Source organism: Bufo bufo, chromosome 2 (genome assembly GCF_905171765.1).
Source record: "Bufo bufo chromosome 2, aBufBuf1.1, whole genome shotgun sequence".
Lineage (NCBI taxonomy): Eukaryota > Metazoa > Chordata > Amphibia > Anura > Bufonidae > Bufo > Bufo bufo.
The window spans coordinates 346,318,085-346,336,642 of NC_053390.1; the positions used below are offsets into that span (position 1 = coordinate 346,318,085).

The 18,558-nt window shown below is 42.3% G+C and overlaps 1 protein-coding gene across 1 annotated transcript in view; it reads right to left on the reverse strand.

Annotated features, from left to right (window-relative positions):
• The window catches only part of LOC120989152 (annexin A1-like), a 30,012-nt gene extending 23,386 nt beyond the window's left edge, over positions 1 to 6,626 (reverse strand). Inside the window, exons 1-3 of the mRNA XM_040417073.1 lie at positions 6,525 to 6,626; positions 4,709 to 4,784; positions 3,539 to 3,638 (exon numbers count right to left, since the gene is read on the reverse strand). Coding sequence (XP_040273007.1) covers positions 3,539 to 3,638; positions 4,709 to 4,780 — 172 coding nt within the window. The 5' untranslated portion in view covers positions 4,781 to 4,784; positions 6,525 to 6,626. The remainder of the gene's footprint in view (positions 1 to 3,538; positions 3,639 to 4,708; positions 4,785 to 6,524) is intronic.
• Between the last annotated feature and the right edge of the window lie 11,932 nt (positions 6,627 to 18,558).

Sequence of the window (18,558 nt, forward strand, 5' to 3'; positions counted from 1 at the left end):
ACCTCTCTCCTCTGTCTGGGTGCCGGGGCCTAAATATCTGACAGTGGTCTGTTCCAGTGGTGGGTGACATGAAGCCTGATTCTCTGCAATGGGACCTCTCTCCTCTGTCTGGGTGCCGGGGCCTAAATATCTGACAATGGCCTGTTCCAGTGGTGGGTGACATGAAGCCTGATTCTCTGCTATGACATGAAGCCTGATTCTCTGCTATGCGACCTCTCTCCTCTGTCTGGGTGTCGGGGCCTAAATATCTGCCAGTGGCCTGTTCCAGTGGTGGGTGATATGCAGCCTGATTCTCTGCAATGGGACCTCTCTCCTCTGTCTGGGTGCCGGGGCCTAAATATCTGACAGTGGTCTGTTCCAGTGGTGGGTGACATGAAGCCTGATTCTCTGCAATGGGACCTCTCTCCTCTGTCTGGGTGCCGGGGCCTAAATATCTGACAATGACCTGTTCCAGTGGTGGGTGACATGAAGCCTGATTCTCTGCTATGACATGAAGCCTGATTCTCTGCTATGGGACCTCTCTCCTCTGTCTGGGTGCCGGGGCCTAAATATCTGCCAGTGGCCTGTTCCAGTGGTGGGTGACATGCAGCCTGATTCTATGCAATGGGACCTCTCTCCTCTGTCTGGGTGCCGGGGCCTAAATATCTGACAGTGGCCTGTTCCAGTGGTGGGTGACATGAAGCCTGATTCTCTGCAATGTGACCTCTCTCCTCTCTCTGGGTGCCGGGGCCTAAATATCTGACAGTGGCCTGTTCCAGTGGTGGGTGACATGAAGCCTGATTCTCTGCAATGGGACCTCTCTCCTCTGTCTGGGTGCCGGGGCCTAAATATCTGACAGTGGCCTGTTCCAGTGGTGGGTGACATGATGCCTGATTCTCTGCAATGGGACCTCTCTCCTCTGTCTGGGTGCCGGGGTCTAAATATCTGACAATGGCCTGTTCCAGTGGTGGGTGACGTGAAGCCTGATTCTCTGCTATGACATGAAGCCTGATTATCTGCAATGGGACCTCTCTCCTCTGTCTGGGTGCCAGGGCCTAAATATCTGACAATGGCCTGTTCCAGTGGTGGGTGACGTGAAGCCTGATTCTCTGCTATGACATGAAACCTGATTCTCTGCTATGGGACCTCTCTCCTCTGTCTGGGTGCCGGGGCCTAAATATCTGACAGTGAACTGTTCCAGTGGTGGGTGACGTGAAGCCTGATTCTCTGCTATGGGACCTCTCTCCAATTGATATTGGTTCATTTTTATTTATTTTATTTTTATTTGTATTCATTTCCCTATCCACATTTGTTTGCAGGGAATTTACCTACATTTTGATGCCTTTTGCAGCCCTCTAGCCCTTTTCTGGGCTGTTTTACAGCCTTTTTAGTGCCGAAAAGTTCGGGTCCCCATTGACTTCAATGGGGTTCGGGGCGAAGTTCGGGTCGAGTTCGGATCCCAAACCCGAACATTTCCCGGAAGTTCGGCCGACTTCTCGAACCCGAACATCCAGGTGTTCGCTCAACTCTACAATGTTTTGCACTTAAGCGGAAAAATCATGCATGTTCCCGCAACATACCCGCATCTTTTCCCGCAACGCCCGTCTGAAAAAGGCCTTAGCCTTCTAACGTCTGCAAAAAATAAAATGGCATTCACAAAATGATCCAAACATGAAGTAGACATATGGGGAATGTAAAGTAATAACTATTTTTGGAGTTATTGCTATCTATTATAAAAGTAGAGAAATGGAAATTTGGAAATTTGCTAGTTTTTCCAAATATTTGGTAAAAGTGGTATTTTTTTTAATAAATAAAAGTAAATTTTTTTTACTCAATTTTACCACTGTCATGAAGTACAATATGTGATGAGAAAACAATCTCAGAATGGCCTGGATAAGTAAAAGTGTTTTAAAGTTATTACCACATACAGTGACACATGTCAGATTTGCAAAAATCGGCCTGGGATTTAAGGTGAAAAGTGGCTCGGTAGTGAAGTGGTTAAAATGGTACCAATAGAAACTAATTAAAACATATTAGGTTTTTATTTTTTAAGTAGTAAAACATAATAGAAAACCCTCAGAATGTGCCTATCATGTCATTTGTAGCACACAGTAAACATAACCCCCCTACCGCCCCTAAATAGAATTTAAGGAATTGTGTTTTTTCATTTCACAAAGGATTTTTCTAAATTATTTTCCAATGCAAGCTATGTTAAATAAAATGGTGCCATTAAAAAACACAACTTTGCCCGCAAAAAATAAGCCCTCCTATGGGTCTGTGAACATAAAGTTATGGGTCTTGGATGCAAAAATGAAAATTTTCCCAGTCCAAAAGGGGTTAAAATATAACAGTAAATTAATAAAATTTTGGATAATATGAAGTTCACACCCCTTTTATTGACACAAATGAAAAGTTCACCTTGTCTTAGTGGATGGACTCATTTATTTTCATCAAGCCACAGTTGCTAAGTACCTTGTTAATTTTATATAATGAATATAACATTAGCAAAATGTATAATCCATGTATTCAGTTTTGCAGAGTGCTGTTGCATTGTGAGCTTGCCTTTGTATTTCAGCCACAACAGTGCCACCTTTATTTATTTTATTACTGTATGTGTGCAACACCCGTTGGTAGGGACAGACCTGGGCAGTGAGCCCTAACCTAGAACCCAGCCCGCTTTCTACTTGCAGTGCAAACCCTAGGTAGCAAGAACGCAACTTGTCGACAGTCCCTATGCTACTAAGGTGCAGAGACAGACAACCACCTAGAGACAAATAATACAAAGACAGAGTCATACATAAATGGGTCAGAACCAGGAGGACAAAGCAGTACAAAAACGAGAGAGTTGTCAAAGGACGAGCAGAGGTCAAACACACGGGCAATCCAAATCAGCACAGAAACAAGAACCGGGAAACTAGCTAGTGAGTCCAAACAAGACTATTACTGGCACTGGTGTATGGCCAGAAAAGGGCTTAAATAGAACATCGAGTCCCTGGATCAGTACCTGATAAGCGCTCCATTAGTTAGAAGCACTAGTACACAGGAATAGAGCAGCTGAGCAATCAGCCTATTGCTAATCTCCTCCAGCACATGCCCACTGCAGGGAAAAACAGAGTATTGCATCATGTTGCCAAGAATGCTGTTGTGTCACCGGGTGACGTGGCTCAGCAGAAGACAGGTACGTTTATGACAACATTCTGACTAACTTTGTTTCTCTTTTAGCATTGTACATAATGCTTCTATGCCACCACCCTTATTTCCAAGGCTCATTTAGAGCATATAGCTAAATCCTACTTTCCCTGAATTAGTTTGAGGCATAAGTCCAGGAGATATAATTTTAAAGTAGGTTCTCAAAAGAGATCACCTTGCTTGGGCCAATGGGCCCAGGTATTTTGATCAAAATATTTGCTATTTATAAAGTGAATATAGCATTGCAGAGTGCTGTTGCGTTATGTGGCAAACGTATTTACTGTTTATTCAACCATAAATTCAATACTAACATCTTTTTATGGACTGTGATCAATCAATAGTTACAATATCATGATTATTATACTCCTACCCTTTCCAGTGATAGCCTTTTCCAAAGCGTTTACATCTTCTGTAGGGTTAAACCTGGGACGAGGTTTGAAATCTGATCCTCCCTGCACTCCTTTGACTTCCTAAAAATACATTTATACAAGTCATACATGTACATATCATTTTTGCTAAATAAAATACAAGTACATTCTTGTAAAAAGTACATGGAAATGAACGTATATTTTAATAATGAAATTTACATGCCACCATGTGATTACAAAGGAAGCTGAAATGCACATAGGTGAAAACAGCCATCATAGGCAGGTTTCAGGGGGCAGGCTGCGGGCACTTGCTAAAAATCTGTATTACTGGAAATCGCCTTTAAAGATAAAGCATAACTCTCCCTTTATTATTTCATTATTTATTTTCGAATCATTATTATTAGGGCAGTTTAACACAGACCCCCAGCAAATTTCCACAGCAATTCCAGCTAAAAAGCTGCAAGACCAATCCATACCAAATTGTGCAGATTTTCATGCGGATTAGCCTCTACATATTCAGATGATTGGCCCTCTGCCAGTCTCTGTATCCGGATTCCAGGGATGACCAACGCAGCAGCAGTAGTCACATGCTGACTTGCTGTGTGATCTCTGGAAGCCAGTAAACAAGGATTGGCAGGGGCACAGGGAAGCATCTGCATGGGAATGGCAGGGGATTGATAGAGTATTGTAAGTACCGTATACTGTTTTTTGTTTTTTTTTGTTATTTTAATTTTAGATGATTATCCAAACCTACAGAATTTGCTGAGGATTCGTAGTGTATGACCAAGATTTGTATATGTCATCAATGTCTGATTGGTGGGGGTCCAGCATCAGACGATCAGCTGTTTGAGAAGACACCGATTCTCCTGTGAGCTCTGCAGCCTTCTCGCAGATTACCAAGCACTAGGTATAGCGGCTGTTCTTGGTATCATAGCTGAGCTGCTTCTAGGCCACGTGACCGATGAATGTGTCGTCACCGGCCTAGGAAAAGCTGAGAGAAGGCTGCAGCATTACTGCGAGTGCTGTTGCCTTCTCGAATAGCTGATCAGCAGGGCCCCCACCGATCAGATACTGCTGATTAACATCTATGAAAACCCCTTTAATGTTCTAGCTATTATGTTACTATTCTAATCATTGTAGTAACATTGCACTCTGCTGCAAATTATACTTACAGCACAACTCTCTTGTGTATGCTGGGCCGCTTGTAGCATCTGTTGAACTACAGAACACTGTTGTTCCTCCATTTTCCTAAAATAACAATCAATATTGTTATAGTCACATAATAAAACAATACAATAAGAAAGAATGCAATACAGTTGTGGATACAGGACAAAAAGCAGAGCAGACGGTTTTATTACCCTCATCTACATTTTTACAGGAACCAGAGGTTGGACTACATTTTTTCTATAACAGAAAGTATTTTCAACCACGGAGTACGAAATAAGACATTCGGCGGCTGTTTATTTTCTAGTCATACCTTTTTTATTTCTCTATCAATGTTGCCATATGAGGCTTGTTTTTTCAGGGCATTTTGTATTTTTAGTGATTACCTTTTTTTGTGTGGTAATGGGGGGAAAAGCATTTCCGCAATTGCCTTTTTTTTTCACTTTAAATTTACGATGTTCACCATGCGGTATACTAGTGTTGCTGTTATTCTATGGGCCAGTGCAATTATGGTGATACTGAATATGTATTTTTATTTGTTTTACGTTGATTTTTCTACTTTTGCACAGTAATAGCACGTCTCATTATTAGGGATGAGCGAATTGACTTCGGATGAAGCTGGCATCAGATCTAATTTGAATGCCGCCTGTTACAGCGGGAGCCCAGCTACAGTCAATGCCGGACTTGGAGGTGATTCGGAGCGCAAAGTAGCCTGTGAGGTCTTTTTAGTTCCTGACCCCCATGCTAGGGTTTAACAGTACTTAATCTGTTTGATCTTTAACTGAAACCAGGGAACACCCATTAGTTAGATCTTAACTTGCTTTGAAATAACAACATGCATCAGATTGCTATGGCGCCTTCTACAGCTTTTATTGCCATCCTAATGAGCTAATCTTGTCAGCTAAAGAAAATATAGCTCTAAACTGTTCCCTATATAAGGAAAGCTTTCTTTGATGCACTGCCCATTAAAAGTATTGTGATGTAAAAGATGACATGTAATCGCTTCTACTTTCCAACATTAGTCACATCAATCCTGATTAATCCAATCCAGACTAATTTCTCACTTTTTTTGCCACATCCTTTATTAATTACATTAACATAACCAATAATTTACAATTACATCTATATTAAAACATGCATACTAAATTTAGTTAGGGAGGAATAGAAATAAAATTGACAAAGTGATATGAGTCCATACACCAGTAATCCTCAACCTTTTGATCCTTTGAGAATGACTCTGATCCAAGGGAATCCATGCAACCGCCTCATCCCTATACAAAAAGTGTCAACTCTTGCTGCTAACATCTAACCCCTATAAAAGGTTCCATGAAAATTCATGTTGTATGGGAAGCACAGTCCTATACAGCAATGTAACCTACAGTATATACAATGTTAATACAAGATCAACTTATCACCTATCCTGTGGATATCAGTTGGGGTCTGACCTTGACCGATCAGAAGAACAATGGTCCATGTGAATTGTAGCTCAAGCATCCTACTGCTCCATTCATTCTCAATGGGACTGCTGGAGATAGCTGAGAGTGAATTCTGCTATCTCTGGCAATCTCATGGAGAATGAATACAGGAGAAGCATACTGTATATGCTCGACCTGTACAAATGCCGTACCTAGAGCAAGCTGCTCTTTGAACAAAAATACACTCAAAAAACTGTTTGTAGTATGTTTTATAATTTCTAATTAAGTTACAGCAAACATCGGGCTGAAAAACACAAACAAATGCAAAAACTGTGTTTTTCTCAAAAATGCTATGTATAACATAATAAATGTCAAACTAATCTAATGGAAATACATTAATTAAACATACCTTTATAAAACTAGACTTCTGCCTTCTGTTTTAGGTGCAGCTGGAAAAATGTTTTGGCATAATGTGAAGATGACTCTGTTTTATACCATTTATGAGCCACACCTAAGATGAAAAGTAATTACCTTTGACAGAAAACATGTTCAAACACAAACATTCCTATTCTTGTTTGTTGTAACACTGACTGAAAGAATAGATCCATTGAAATGGTTTCATATCATCTGCTGTGCATAGTATATGCAGTGAGTCCTAACCAAAAGACCATTTCTTTATAAATGGCACCTTAAATGTAGACCAGATTTTCCCATTAGATCCTGCTGCAGACATAGTCAAGACTATAGTCAATTATTTAACTCTTTCTGCAGAGATAAAATTTTTGTTTATATGGTGCATTTCAGGTAGAACTATATTTAACATGTTTTCCCAGCATAATACAGGGCTGAGTCTAGTGTTATATAGTAATGTAATGTTCACATATTTTATTGTGCTGATTCTGTTGGCTCGCTTGGAGGTCATGTAGTTTTCCTCATGCCCTGTCTGGGATGGTGGAAAGAAAGAATGGCCTTGGGTGCTATATTTAGTTGAGAGGGCGCTGTAGTTAGGCCTAGTCGAGTTTGAGAATGCATAGGCAACGGGATGCTGCAGTGCTCATTTATAAGATGGGCTACCCTTCCTGTCAATGGAAGTAGGGAGCATATTTAATGGTTAATCAGTGCCCCTGTGAAATGCTAGGTTGACCTAGTGAAGCCGTAGAGGCTGTTAGCAGGTGGAGAGTGTGCCTCATGCATGCTCATGACAGCAGATAGAAAATGAGTCTTCCCACAGATACAAAGATTGAAAAGTCTCAAAGCCATGTTAGATACAAAGAAGCTATAAAACATCATGGGCTATATGCAAATCACCCAAAAATAGTCGCCTGGGCAGTGCTGGTGTGGTAAAGTATCCTTGTCTTCTGGCTATTAACACACCCATTTTGCCTAAATTGATTGACAATGTTTTAAGCCGAGCTAGAGATGACTTCATGTACCAAGCAGAATGGCAAGGAAGGCAGTATTGGCATGTTAATACCCAGGACCCAACGATATCACCACACCAACAGAGAACTCTTGGTGAGCAATGAACACATAGAATGCTCTGTTTTATATAAAAAAAAATTATCTAGTATAGTGCAACAGACATCAGCAGCAAATATAGCATCATGGCAGTGGTTTACACTCCAAATATTTACTGATAGGTTCCCTATAAATATTAATACTTGTGTTCTATTGCAAGTTTAGGGGGGTCATTTTATTAATCTGAAATACACCTAAATTAGGCGTATTTCAGGTGCAGATGGAAACACAAAGGTTAGCTGTGCTGCAACCTGCAACTTTTCACCTCTGACGCCAGTTCTAAAATTGCGGGCATGGGTGGGCATAGACGGGGAAAGGGACGGGCCGGCAGGCCCCTCTTATTTACCATTTTCTATGCCTGCTTTAGGCGTAGAAAATAGTCTAAATGTAAGACAGCAAGGAAGCTGTCTTACATAATTCCGGTGGATCCTCTACCAGTGCAGGGTCTTTATGAAGACCGGGGTCTTAAACGCCAGCCTTAATATATGTGCCCCTAAGTTTATGTAATTCATTATACTGTATAGGAATTAATTTTGGGAAACCAGGTGCTTCTGAAACAAGGTACAGTATCTAATACAGAGGACCTTTATTAAAACTATAGTACATCAGTGTTTTAAAGGCTGTGTTTTAAATTACATTTTCTTATAAAAATATTTTGTTTGCTATATCAGAAGTGATAAAGACTATCTTTGCAAATACAGGAAATGGAAACAGATAATAGATAACATTGTTTAAGTTGGAGTGATTCAATTTGAACTCGCTGGGAAACAGGTGTGGTCCAAAATGAATCAGCATCATGTAATGTCTTGCTTTGAATCTAAGTACAGTGCTGCCCATAATTATTCATACCCCAGGCAAATTTTGACTTAAAGTTACTTTTATTCAACCAGCAAGTAATTTTTTGACGGGAAATGACATAGGTGTCTCCCAAAAGATAATAAGACGATGTACAAGAGGCATTATTGTGGAAAAAAAAACCATTTTCAGCTTTTATTTACATTTGAGCAAAAAAATACAAGATGTTCCGCATTGTGGAAAATCTCAGAGGACGTGGTCGGAAGCCAAAAGTGACACCTGTGCTGGCCAGGAGGATAGTTAGAGAGGTGAAAAAGAATCCAAGGATCACCACCAAGGCCATCCTGGTGAATCTGGGCTCTGCTGGTGGCAATGTCTCAAGGCAGACAATCCAACGGACACTGAATACTGCTGGGTTCGACTTCTCCAGATAAGGCACACAAAAGCTTGCTTTCCCTTTGCAAAAGCTCATCTGGGCAAAGAAGAAGACTTCTGGTCTTCTGTGTTATGGTCAGATGAAACAAAAATGGAATTGTTTGGTCACAATGATGTTTCCTTCATTTGGCGTAAAAAAGGAGAAGCCTTCAACCCAAAGAACACCATCCCTACTGTCAAGCATGGTGGTGGGAACCTAATGCTTTGGGGGGGGTTTTCAGCCAATGGACCAGGGAACCTAATAACAGTAAACGGCACCATGAAAAAAGAGCAATACATGAGGATTTTCAACGACAACATCAGGCAGTCTGCAGAGAAACTTGGCCTTGAGCACCAGTGGACATTTCAGCAAGACAATGACCCAAAACACACAGCAAAAGTGGTGAAGAAATGGTTAGCAGACAACAACATTAATGTTTTGGAGTGACCCAGCCAGAGTCCAGACTTGAATCCAATTGAGAATCTGTGGAGGGAGCTAAAGATCAGGGTGATGGCAAGAAGACCCTCCAACCTGAAAGATTTGGAGCTCATTGCTAAAGATGAATGGGCAAAAATACCTGTGGAGACATGCAAAAAGCTGGCCTGCAATTATAGGAAGCCTTTGATTGCTGTAATAGCAAATAAATGCTTTTCTATTGATTATTGAGACGGGTATGCATAATTTTGGACTGGACACTTTTCGCTCAAATGTAAATAAAAGCTGAGAAATGTTTTTTTTTCCACAATAATGCCTCTTGTACATCGTCTTATTATCCTTTGGGAGACACCTATGTCATTTTCCGTCAAAAAATTACTTGCTGGTTGAATAAAAGTACGGTAACTTTCAGTCAAAATTTGCCAGGGGTATGAATAATTATGGGCAGCACTGTAGGTGAAGAAGCTGCGAAACTGGAAGAAATCTAAAAACTGTGCCAAAACAGCCATTTTTTTTGTCACCTTGCCCCAAAAAAGTGTAATACTGAACCACCAAACTACAGTCCTGATCAAAACTTTAAGACCACTTGAAAAATGGCAAAAAATCATATTTAGCATGGCTGGATCTTAACAAGGTTCCAAGTAGAGATTCAACATGCAACAAGAAGAAATGGGAGTGAGACAAAACATTTTTTGAGCATTCAATTTAATGAAAACAACGAATAAACTGAAAACAGGCTGTTTTTCAGCTGATTAAAAGTTTAGGACCACACCTCCCCAAAAAAACGAAGCCCTCCCAAAACAGAAATCCAACTTCCAAACATGAACTCAGTAATGAGTAGCTCCGCGGTTATTGTTTATCACTTCAAAAATTTGTTTCGGCATGCTTGATGCAAGCGTTTCCATGAGGTGAGTGGGAACATTTCTCCAAGTGGTGAAGACGGCCACACGAAGGCCATCTACTGTCTGGAACTGTTGTCCATTTTTGTAAACTTCCCTTGCCATCCATCCCCAAAGGTTCTCAATTGGATTTAGATCAGGGGAACACGCAGGATGGGCCAAAAGAGTAATATTATTCTCCTGGAAGAAGTCCCTTGTCCTGCGGGCATTGGGTACTGTAGCGTTGTCCTGTTGAAAAACCCAGTCATTACCACACAGACGAGGGCCCTCAGTCATGAGGAATGCTCTCTGCAACATCTGGACATAGCCAGCGGCCGTTTGATGCCCCTGCACTTCCTGAAGCTCCATTGTTCAACTGAAGGAAAAAGCACCCCAGACCATTATGGTGCCCCCTCCACTGTGGCGCATAGAAAACATCTCAGGTGGGATCTGCTTGTCATGCCAGTAACGGAAACCATAAGGACCATCAAGGTTAAATTTGTTCTCATCAGAGTATAAAACTTTCTTCCACCTTTGAATGTCCCATGTTTGGTGCTCTCTTGCAAAGTCCAAACGAGCAGTTCTGTGGCGTTCAAGGAGACGAGGTCTTTGAAGAAGTTTTTTGTTTTTGAAGCCCTTCAGTCTCAGATGCCGTCTGATGGTTATGGGGCTGCAGTCAGCACAAGTAAGGGCCTTAATCTGGGTCGAGGATCGTCCAGTGTCTTGACGGACAGCCAATTGGATCCTCCGGCTCAGTGCTGATGAAATTTGTTTGGGTCTTCCACTTTACTTTTTTGTTCCATAACCCTCAGGATCATTTAACAAATTCCAAATGACTGTCTTACTGCGTCCCACCTCAGCAGCGATGGCGCGCTGTGAGAGACCCTGCTTATGCAGTTCAACAACCTGACCACGTTCAAAAAGGGAGAGTTTTTTTGCCTTTGCCATCCCAACATGTGACTACCTGACAGAAAATGACAATGAATCCACATCTTTGCACAGATTTGGCCTTTTAAAGGCATGGGGTCCTAAAATTTGGATGAGCTGAAAAACAGCCTGTTTCAGTTTAATCGTTATTTTCAATTAATTGAATGCTCAAAAAATGTTTTGTCTCACTCTCATTTCTTCTTGGTGCATGTTGAAGCTCTACTTGGAACCTTGTTAAGATCCAACAATGTAAAATATGATTTTTTGCCTTTTGATCAGGACTGTATCTTATATGTACCCAAAAATGGTACCAATAAAAACGTCCATTCTTCCCACAAAAAACAAGTCCCTAAACAATACGATCAGCAGAAAATTTTAAAAAATATGGCTTTCAGAAAATTGAGACGAAAATATTTTTTCGGCTCAAAATTGCTTTTTATTTTGAAAAAAATGAAATAAGTAAAATAAAAATAGACATATTAGATATTGCCGCATCTGTTACAAGTGGCTCTATAAAAATAGCACATGACCTTCACCCTCAGATGAAAGTTGTAAAAAAAAAAAAAACTGTGCCAAAACAGCCATTTTTGGTCACATTGCACCAAAAATGTCTAATGTGGAGCTATCAAAAAATGTTATGTACCCATAAATGGTACAAATAAAACATCAAATAGCCCTTATACAAGATGATCGACATAAAAATAAAAAATATGGATTTTAGAAAATGGAGACTCAAAAACATGACTTTTTTTTTCAAAAATGCTTTTATACAAAACTGAAACAAAAAAATAAAAATAGACATATTTGGTATATTTGCGTCCATAACAACCTGCTCTTTAAAAATAACACATGATCTTTTTTGTCAGATGAATGCCATAAAAAAAACGGCCCTGCCATATAGCAGTTTATGACTTCATATGGGGTGTTTCTGCAAACTGCAGAATCAGGGTAATAAATATTGAGTTTTGTTTTGCTGTTAAAGGGCTTCTGTCACCCCACTAAAGTGATTTTTTTTTTTTGGGGCTAGTTAAATTAGTTATATAGCGATATATGAAAATATAATTGTGTTACTTACATTGATCCAGTAGTTTATTCAAAAAACGAAGTTTTATCATATGCAAATTCGGTCTCTACCAGCAAGTAGGGCGGCTACTTGCTGGTAGCTGCTGCAGAAATCCGCCCCCTCCTCTTGTTGATTGACAGGGCCAGCCGGGATCTCCTCCTCCGGCCAGCCCTGTCGGCATTTCAAAAATCGCGCGCCTGTGTTGATTCGGCGCAGGCGCTCTGAGATGAGGAGGCTCGTCTCCTCAGAACTCCCTCAGTGCGCCTGCGCCGATGACATCACCGAAATAGAAGACGTCATCGGTGCAGGCGCACTGAGGGAGTTCTGAGGAGACGAGCCTCCTCATCTCAGAGCGCCTGCGCCGAATCAACACAGGCGTGCGATTTTTGAAATGCCGACAGGGCTGGCCGGAGGAGGAGATCCCGGCTGGCCCTGTCAATCAACAAGAGGAGGGGGCGGATTTCTGCAGCAGCTACCAGCAAGTAGCCGCCCTACTTGCTGGTAGAGACCGAATTTGCATATGATAAAACTTCGTTTTTTGAATAAACTGCTGGATCAATGTAAGTAACACAATTATATTTTCATATATCGCTATATAACTAATTTAACTAGCCCCAAAAAAAAAAATCACTTTAGTGGGGAGACAGAAGCCCTTTAACTCTTGCTATCTTACAGGAAAAAATGAATTAAAATAGAATATCTGCAAAAAGAAGTGACATTTTGAAGTTTCTCCTCTATTTTCCTTCTAATTCTTGTGGAACACCTAAAGGGTTAACAAAGTTTGTAAAATCACATTTGAATAACTTGAGGGTTGCAGTTTCTAAAATGGTGTCATTTATAGGTGGTTTCTATTATGAAAGCCCCAAAAAGTGACTTCATAACTGAATTAGTCCTTTAGAAAGTGGGTTTTGGAAATTTTCGAACAAATTTTAAAAATTGCATCTAAAATTCTACTCTAACTTCCCCCCAAAAAAATAACAGTTACAAAATGATGCCAAGATAAAGTAGAGAAATGAGAAAAAGTAAGGCCTCCTGCACACGAACGTATTTTTTTGCGGTCCGCAAAAACGGGTCCCGTTTTTCCGTGATCCGTGACCGTTTTTTCGTCCGTGGGTCTTCCTTGATTTTTGGAGGATCCACGGACATGAAAAAAAAGTCGTTTTGGTGTCCGCCTGGCCGTGCGGAGCCAAACGGATCCGTCCTGAATTACAATGCAAGTCAATGGGGACGGATCCGTTTGACGTTGACACAATATGGTGCCATTTCAAACGGATCCGTCCCCATTGACTTTCAATGTAAAGTCTGGAGTCCCTTTTATACCATCGGATCGGAGTTTTCTCCAATCCGATGGTATATTTTAACTTGAAGCGTCCCCATCACCATGGGAACGCCTCTATGTTAGAATATACTGTCGGATATGAGTAATCGTGAAACCTCATTTCCGACAGTATATTCTAACACAGAGGCGTTCCCATGGTGATGGGGACGCTTCTAGTTAGAATATACTACAAACTGTGTACATGACTGCCCCCTGCTGCCTAGCAGCATCCGATCTCTTACAGGGGGCCGTGATCAGCACAATTAACCCCTCAGGTGCCGCACCTGAAGGGGTTAATTGTACTATCATATCCCCCTGTAAGAGATCAGGGCTGCCAGGCAGCAGGGGGCAGACCCCCCCCCCCTCCCCAGTTTGAATATCATTGGTGGCCAGTGCGCCCCCCCCCCCTTCCTCCCTCTATTGTAATAAATCGTTGGTGGCACAGTGTGCGCCCCCCATTCCCCCCCCCCCTCCCTCTATAGCATTAACAACATTGGTGGCCAGTGTGCGGCCTCCCATCTCCCCCCCCCCCCCCCCCCGATCATTGGTGGCAGCGGGTTACTAGCAATAGTACAATAGTAAAAGATTCATACTTACCTGGGAGCTGCGATGTTCGTGTCCGGCCGGGAGCTCCTCCTACTGGGAAGTGACAGTTCATTTAGCAATGCGCCGCATAGACCTGTCACTTACCAGTAGGTGGAGCTCCCGGCCGGACACGAACATCGCAGCAGCCGGTAAGTATGAATCTTCTACTATTGTACTATTGCTAAGTAACCATGGCAACCAGGACTGTAATAGCGTCCTGGTTGCCATGGTTACCGATCAGAGCCCCAGCGATTAAACTGGGACTCCGATCGGAACTCCGCTGCCTCCAATGATGGGGGGGGGGGAGATGGGAGGCCGCACACTGGCCACCAATGTTGTTAATGCTATAGAGGGAGGGGGGGCCGATGGGGGGCGCACACTGTGCCACCAACGAATTTTTACAATAGAGGGAGGGGGGGGGGCCGCACTGGCCACCAACCTATTATTACAATAGAGGGGGGGGGGCCGCACTGGCCACCAATGATATTCAAACTGGGGAGGGGGGGAGGGTCTGCCCCCTGCTGCCTGGCAGCCCTGATCTCTTACAGGGGGCCGTGATCAGCACAATTAACCCCTTCAGGTGCCGCACCTAAAGGGGTTAATTGTGCTGATCACGGACCCCTGTAAGAGATCGGGTGCTGCCAGGCAGCAGGGGGCAGTCTTGTACACAGTTTGTAGTGTATTCTAACTAGAAGCGTCCCATCACCATGGGAACGCTTCTGTGTTAGAATATGCTGTCGGTTCTGAGTTTTCACGAAGTGAAAACTCAGCTTTGAAAAAGCTTTTATGCAGACGGATCTTCGGATCCGTCTGTATAAAAACTAACCTGCGGCCACGGATCACGGACACGGATGCCAATCTTGTGTGCATCCGTGTTCTTTCACGGACCCATTGACTTGAATGGGTCCGTGAACCGTTGGCCGTGAAAAAAATAGGACAGGTCATATTTTTTTCACGGCCAGGAAACACGGATCACGGATGCGGCTGCAAAACGGTGCATTTCCCGTTTTTTCCACGGACCCATTGAAAGTCAATGGGTCCGCGAAAAAAAACTGAAAACGGCACAACGGCCACGGGTGCACACAACGGTCGTGTGCAGGAGGCCTATGTAATAACTATTTTATGAGATGTCACTATCTGTCTTAGGCCGAGTTCACACGAACGTGTGTGACCCGTGCCCGTGCAGTGGACCGCAAATTGCGGGCCCCAATGCACGATTGCCGGCCGTAGGTCAGCCGCATCGGATCGCGGACCCATTCACTTTAATGGGTCTGCGATCCGCCCGTTCTGCCAAAACATAGGACATGTTCTATCTTTTTGCGGAACGGAAGTACAGGACGCAACCCCGTGGAAGCACTCCGTAGTGCTTCCGAGGGGTCCCGTTCCGTGCGGCAATTCCGGATTTTCGGACCCATTGAAGTGAATGGGTCCGCATCCGTGATGCGGAATGCACACAGAACTGTGGCCGTGTATTACGGCCACGGATCACACACGTTCGTGTGGAGTCGGCCTTAGGCTACATTTCACACGACCATATGAATGCAAACGCATCTGATTTTGCAGAATGGGTGCAACCTATTCATTTCAATGGGGCTGCAAATGATGCAGACAGCAAATTGCTAAACGCACACGGGCCGGTGTCTGTGTTTTTCAGAACTGCAAAACACTATGGTCGGTGAATGTAGCTTTAAATGCAGAGAAATAGAAATTTTGAAAATTGCGAATTTTTCCAAATTTGGGGGAAATTTTAGATTTTTTTAAAATAAATAAGGGTGAAATATATGGACTCAAATTTACCACTCTCATGAAGTACAATGTGTCCAAAACGTAGCCTGGTCTTTAAGGTGAAAAATGGCCATGTCCTGAAGGGGTTTAGGTGTTTTAGCATCACCTTTTCTAGAAGGGAAGAATGCCATGAAGAAAGTGGCAGTTGTTAGACACACTGGGGCACATTTACTAAGACCAGCTTTTCATGCCGGTCTTAGTTTCCCCCTAGCGCTGTCTAATTTATGCCAAGGACATATTAGGCATCGCCACATCCATATCGACTGGCTCTATAAAAATATTACATAATCCACCTTGTCAGGTCAACGCTGTAAAAAGAAATAATAAATAAAAACTGGGCCAAAACAGCCATATTTTGGTCATCTTGCCTCACAAAAAGTGTAACACCAAACGATCAAAAAGTCATGTGTACCGCAAAATGGTACAATCCTGCAAAAAATGAGCCCCTACCTAAGACAATCACCTAAGAAATACAGTGCCAAAACAGTAATTTTTTTTCACCTCAACTTACAAAATGCTTCATATTGAGTGATCAAAAAGTCATATGTACCCGCAAAAAATGAGCCCTCCACATAGGACAATCACCCAAAAAATAAAAAAATTATAGCTTTCAGAAAATTTGATGCAAAAACATGATTATTTTTTTATAAAACTGCTTTGTGAAAAAGTGGTAAATTTAAAAAATGTAATTAAATTGGTATCTCTGTAATTGTACTGACCAGCAAAATAAAAAAGAACATGTAATTGTTCCTACACAGTGTATGCCGCAACAACCATACCCAAAAGGCAAAGATATAATTGCTGCACTTCTTTATTCTGCTTCCCAAAAAGCAAAATAAAAAGTGATGCAAAAGTCCATAAATTGTGTATTGTAACTTAGCACCATTAAAGTGAATAAGGCTGACCTGTGACCTCCAATACTACACACATTCTGACAGCAATCTTTGGAAGAAAGCAGGCATTTTTTTTTTATTCTATATAACTGGTTTGTGTCTAAGGAGGTTGAATGAGGCAAACAGTGTCTGGAATTTAAGTGATTTAAGCTGAATGGCAATACTAGACCCAGCCCATGGACAAGAGTGATATAGACTTTTTTTTAATCTAATCTCATATTACTCTTGTAATGGTTCCCACTAGTGTTGAGTGAAGCAAGATTCGAACATAGATCCAAAGTCGCTTAGGTTAAAACTTCTTTTTAATGCTGCATGGGGATCCGTCTCCGTACAGCATTCAAATGTATGTGCTCTGGCAAGACTTTGGTGAATAACTTCAGACTTCGATTTTTAAACTTGAAAAACATTTTAAAACTTGAATCTAGAGTCAGCTTCGGTACTGAGGTACCAGCAGGTACCAAAGCCGACTTTTGTATCAAGTTTTAAAAGTTTAAAAATCGATTGGGGAAGTTCACCGAGGTCTCACTAGACTCCATTGATAACAAATTTCGACTCACTGGAGGCCATACATTTGAATGCTGTATGGAGACGGCTCTCCGTACAGCACTTAAACAAAGTTTTGACCGAAGTGACTTCAGATCGATAATCTGAAGCTCGCTTTAGGCTACTTTCACACCTGCGTTCGGGTGTCCTCTCGTGAGCTCCGTTTGAAGGGGCTCACAAGCGGCCCCGAACGCATCCATACTGCCCTAATGCATTCTCAGTGGACGCGGATCCGCTGAGAATGCATCAGTCTGGCAGCGTTCAGCCTCCGCTCCGCTCAGCGAGCGGACACCTAAACGCTGCTTGCAGCGTTCGGGTGTCCGCCTGGCCGTGCGGAGGCAAGCGGATCCATCCAGACTTACAATGTAAGTCAATGGGGGCGGATCCGTTTGAAGATGACACCATATGGCTCAATCTTCAAATGGATCCGTCCCCCATTGACTTTCAATGTAAAGTCTGGACGGATCCGTTCAGGCTACTTTCAGACTTAGAATTTTTTTTAAACTATAATGCAGACGGATCCGTTCTGAACGGATACAAACGTCTGCATTATAGGAGCGGATCCGTCTGAGCAGACATCAGACGGACCCGCTCTGAACGCTAGTGTGAAAGTAGCCTTACACAACCCTAGTTCCCAGAAATGTCAATGAATAAAGAATATAAGGATGCGTACATACTAACCCTGTAATTTTCTAATTGCTGATTCAGCTTAAAAGCAGTTTGAAAATGCTATTCTAACCCTGAAACAATGGCATTTATTCAGTGTTGTGGGATTATGGGTGAAACTAAGAAACAATAAAGAAAACACCTAGAGCAGCTCGTAACTCCAGCTACTGCATTTCTAGAATTGTTCTGTAAATGCTTCTGCATTGTTATCAGGATTCTCACAGACTGCATAGTCCTGGAGGACATGAAAACTGTAATTGGCATTCTAGCTTCTAAAGGTCCCTTTACATGGTCCGATGGAGCAGACGATTGTTGAGGAGGAATGGAAGGGATTCCCTGCTTGTTAGTGGAGGTCATCGCTGCTATTACATGCTGCCATCTCCTCCACAGTATGGGGAGGACCAGTCGCTAATACTATCACTTGTCCCCATACAGAATCAATGTTTGCTAGCAGCAGAGCGTTCTTTACACATCACAAGCTGCTGCTGGCAAACAATGACTTAGTTGTCCACACCAACAATCCTATTACCAGATAAACAAGCATTTCCCTCCTTCATTGGGTAATTAGCGGCACCTTTACACAGGCAGATTGTTGCTAACAAGCCTTAAAGGCAAAGTACAC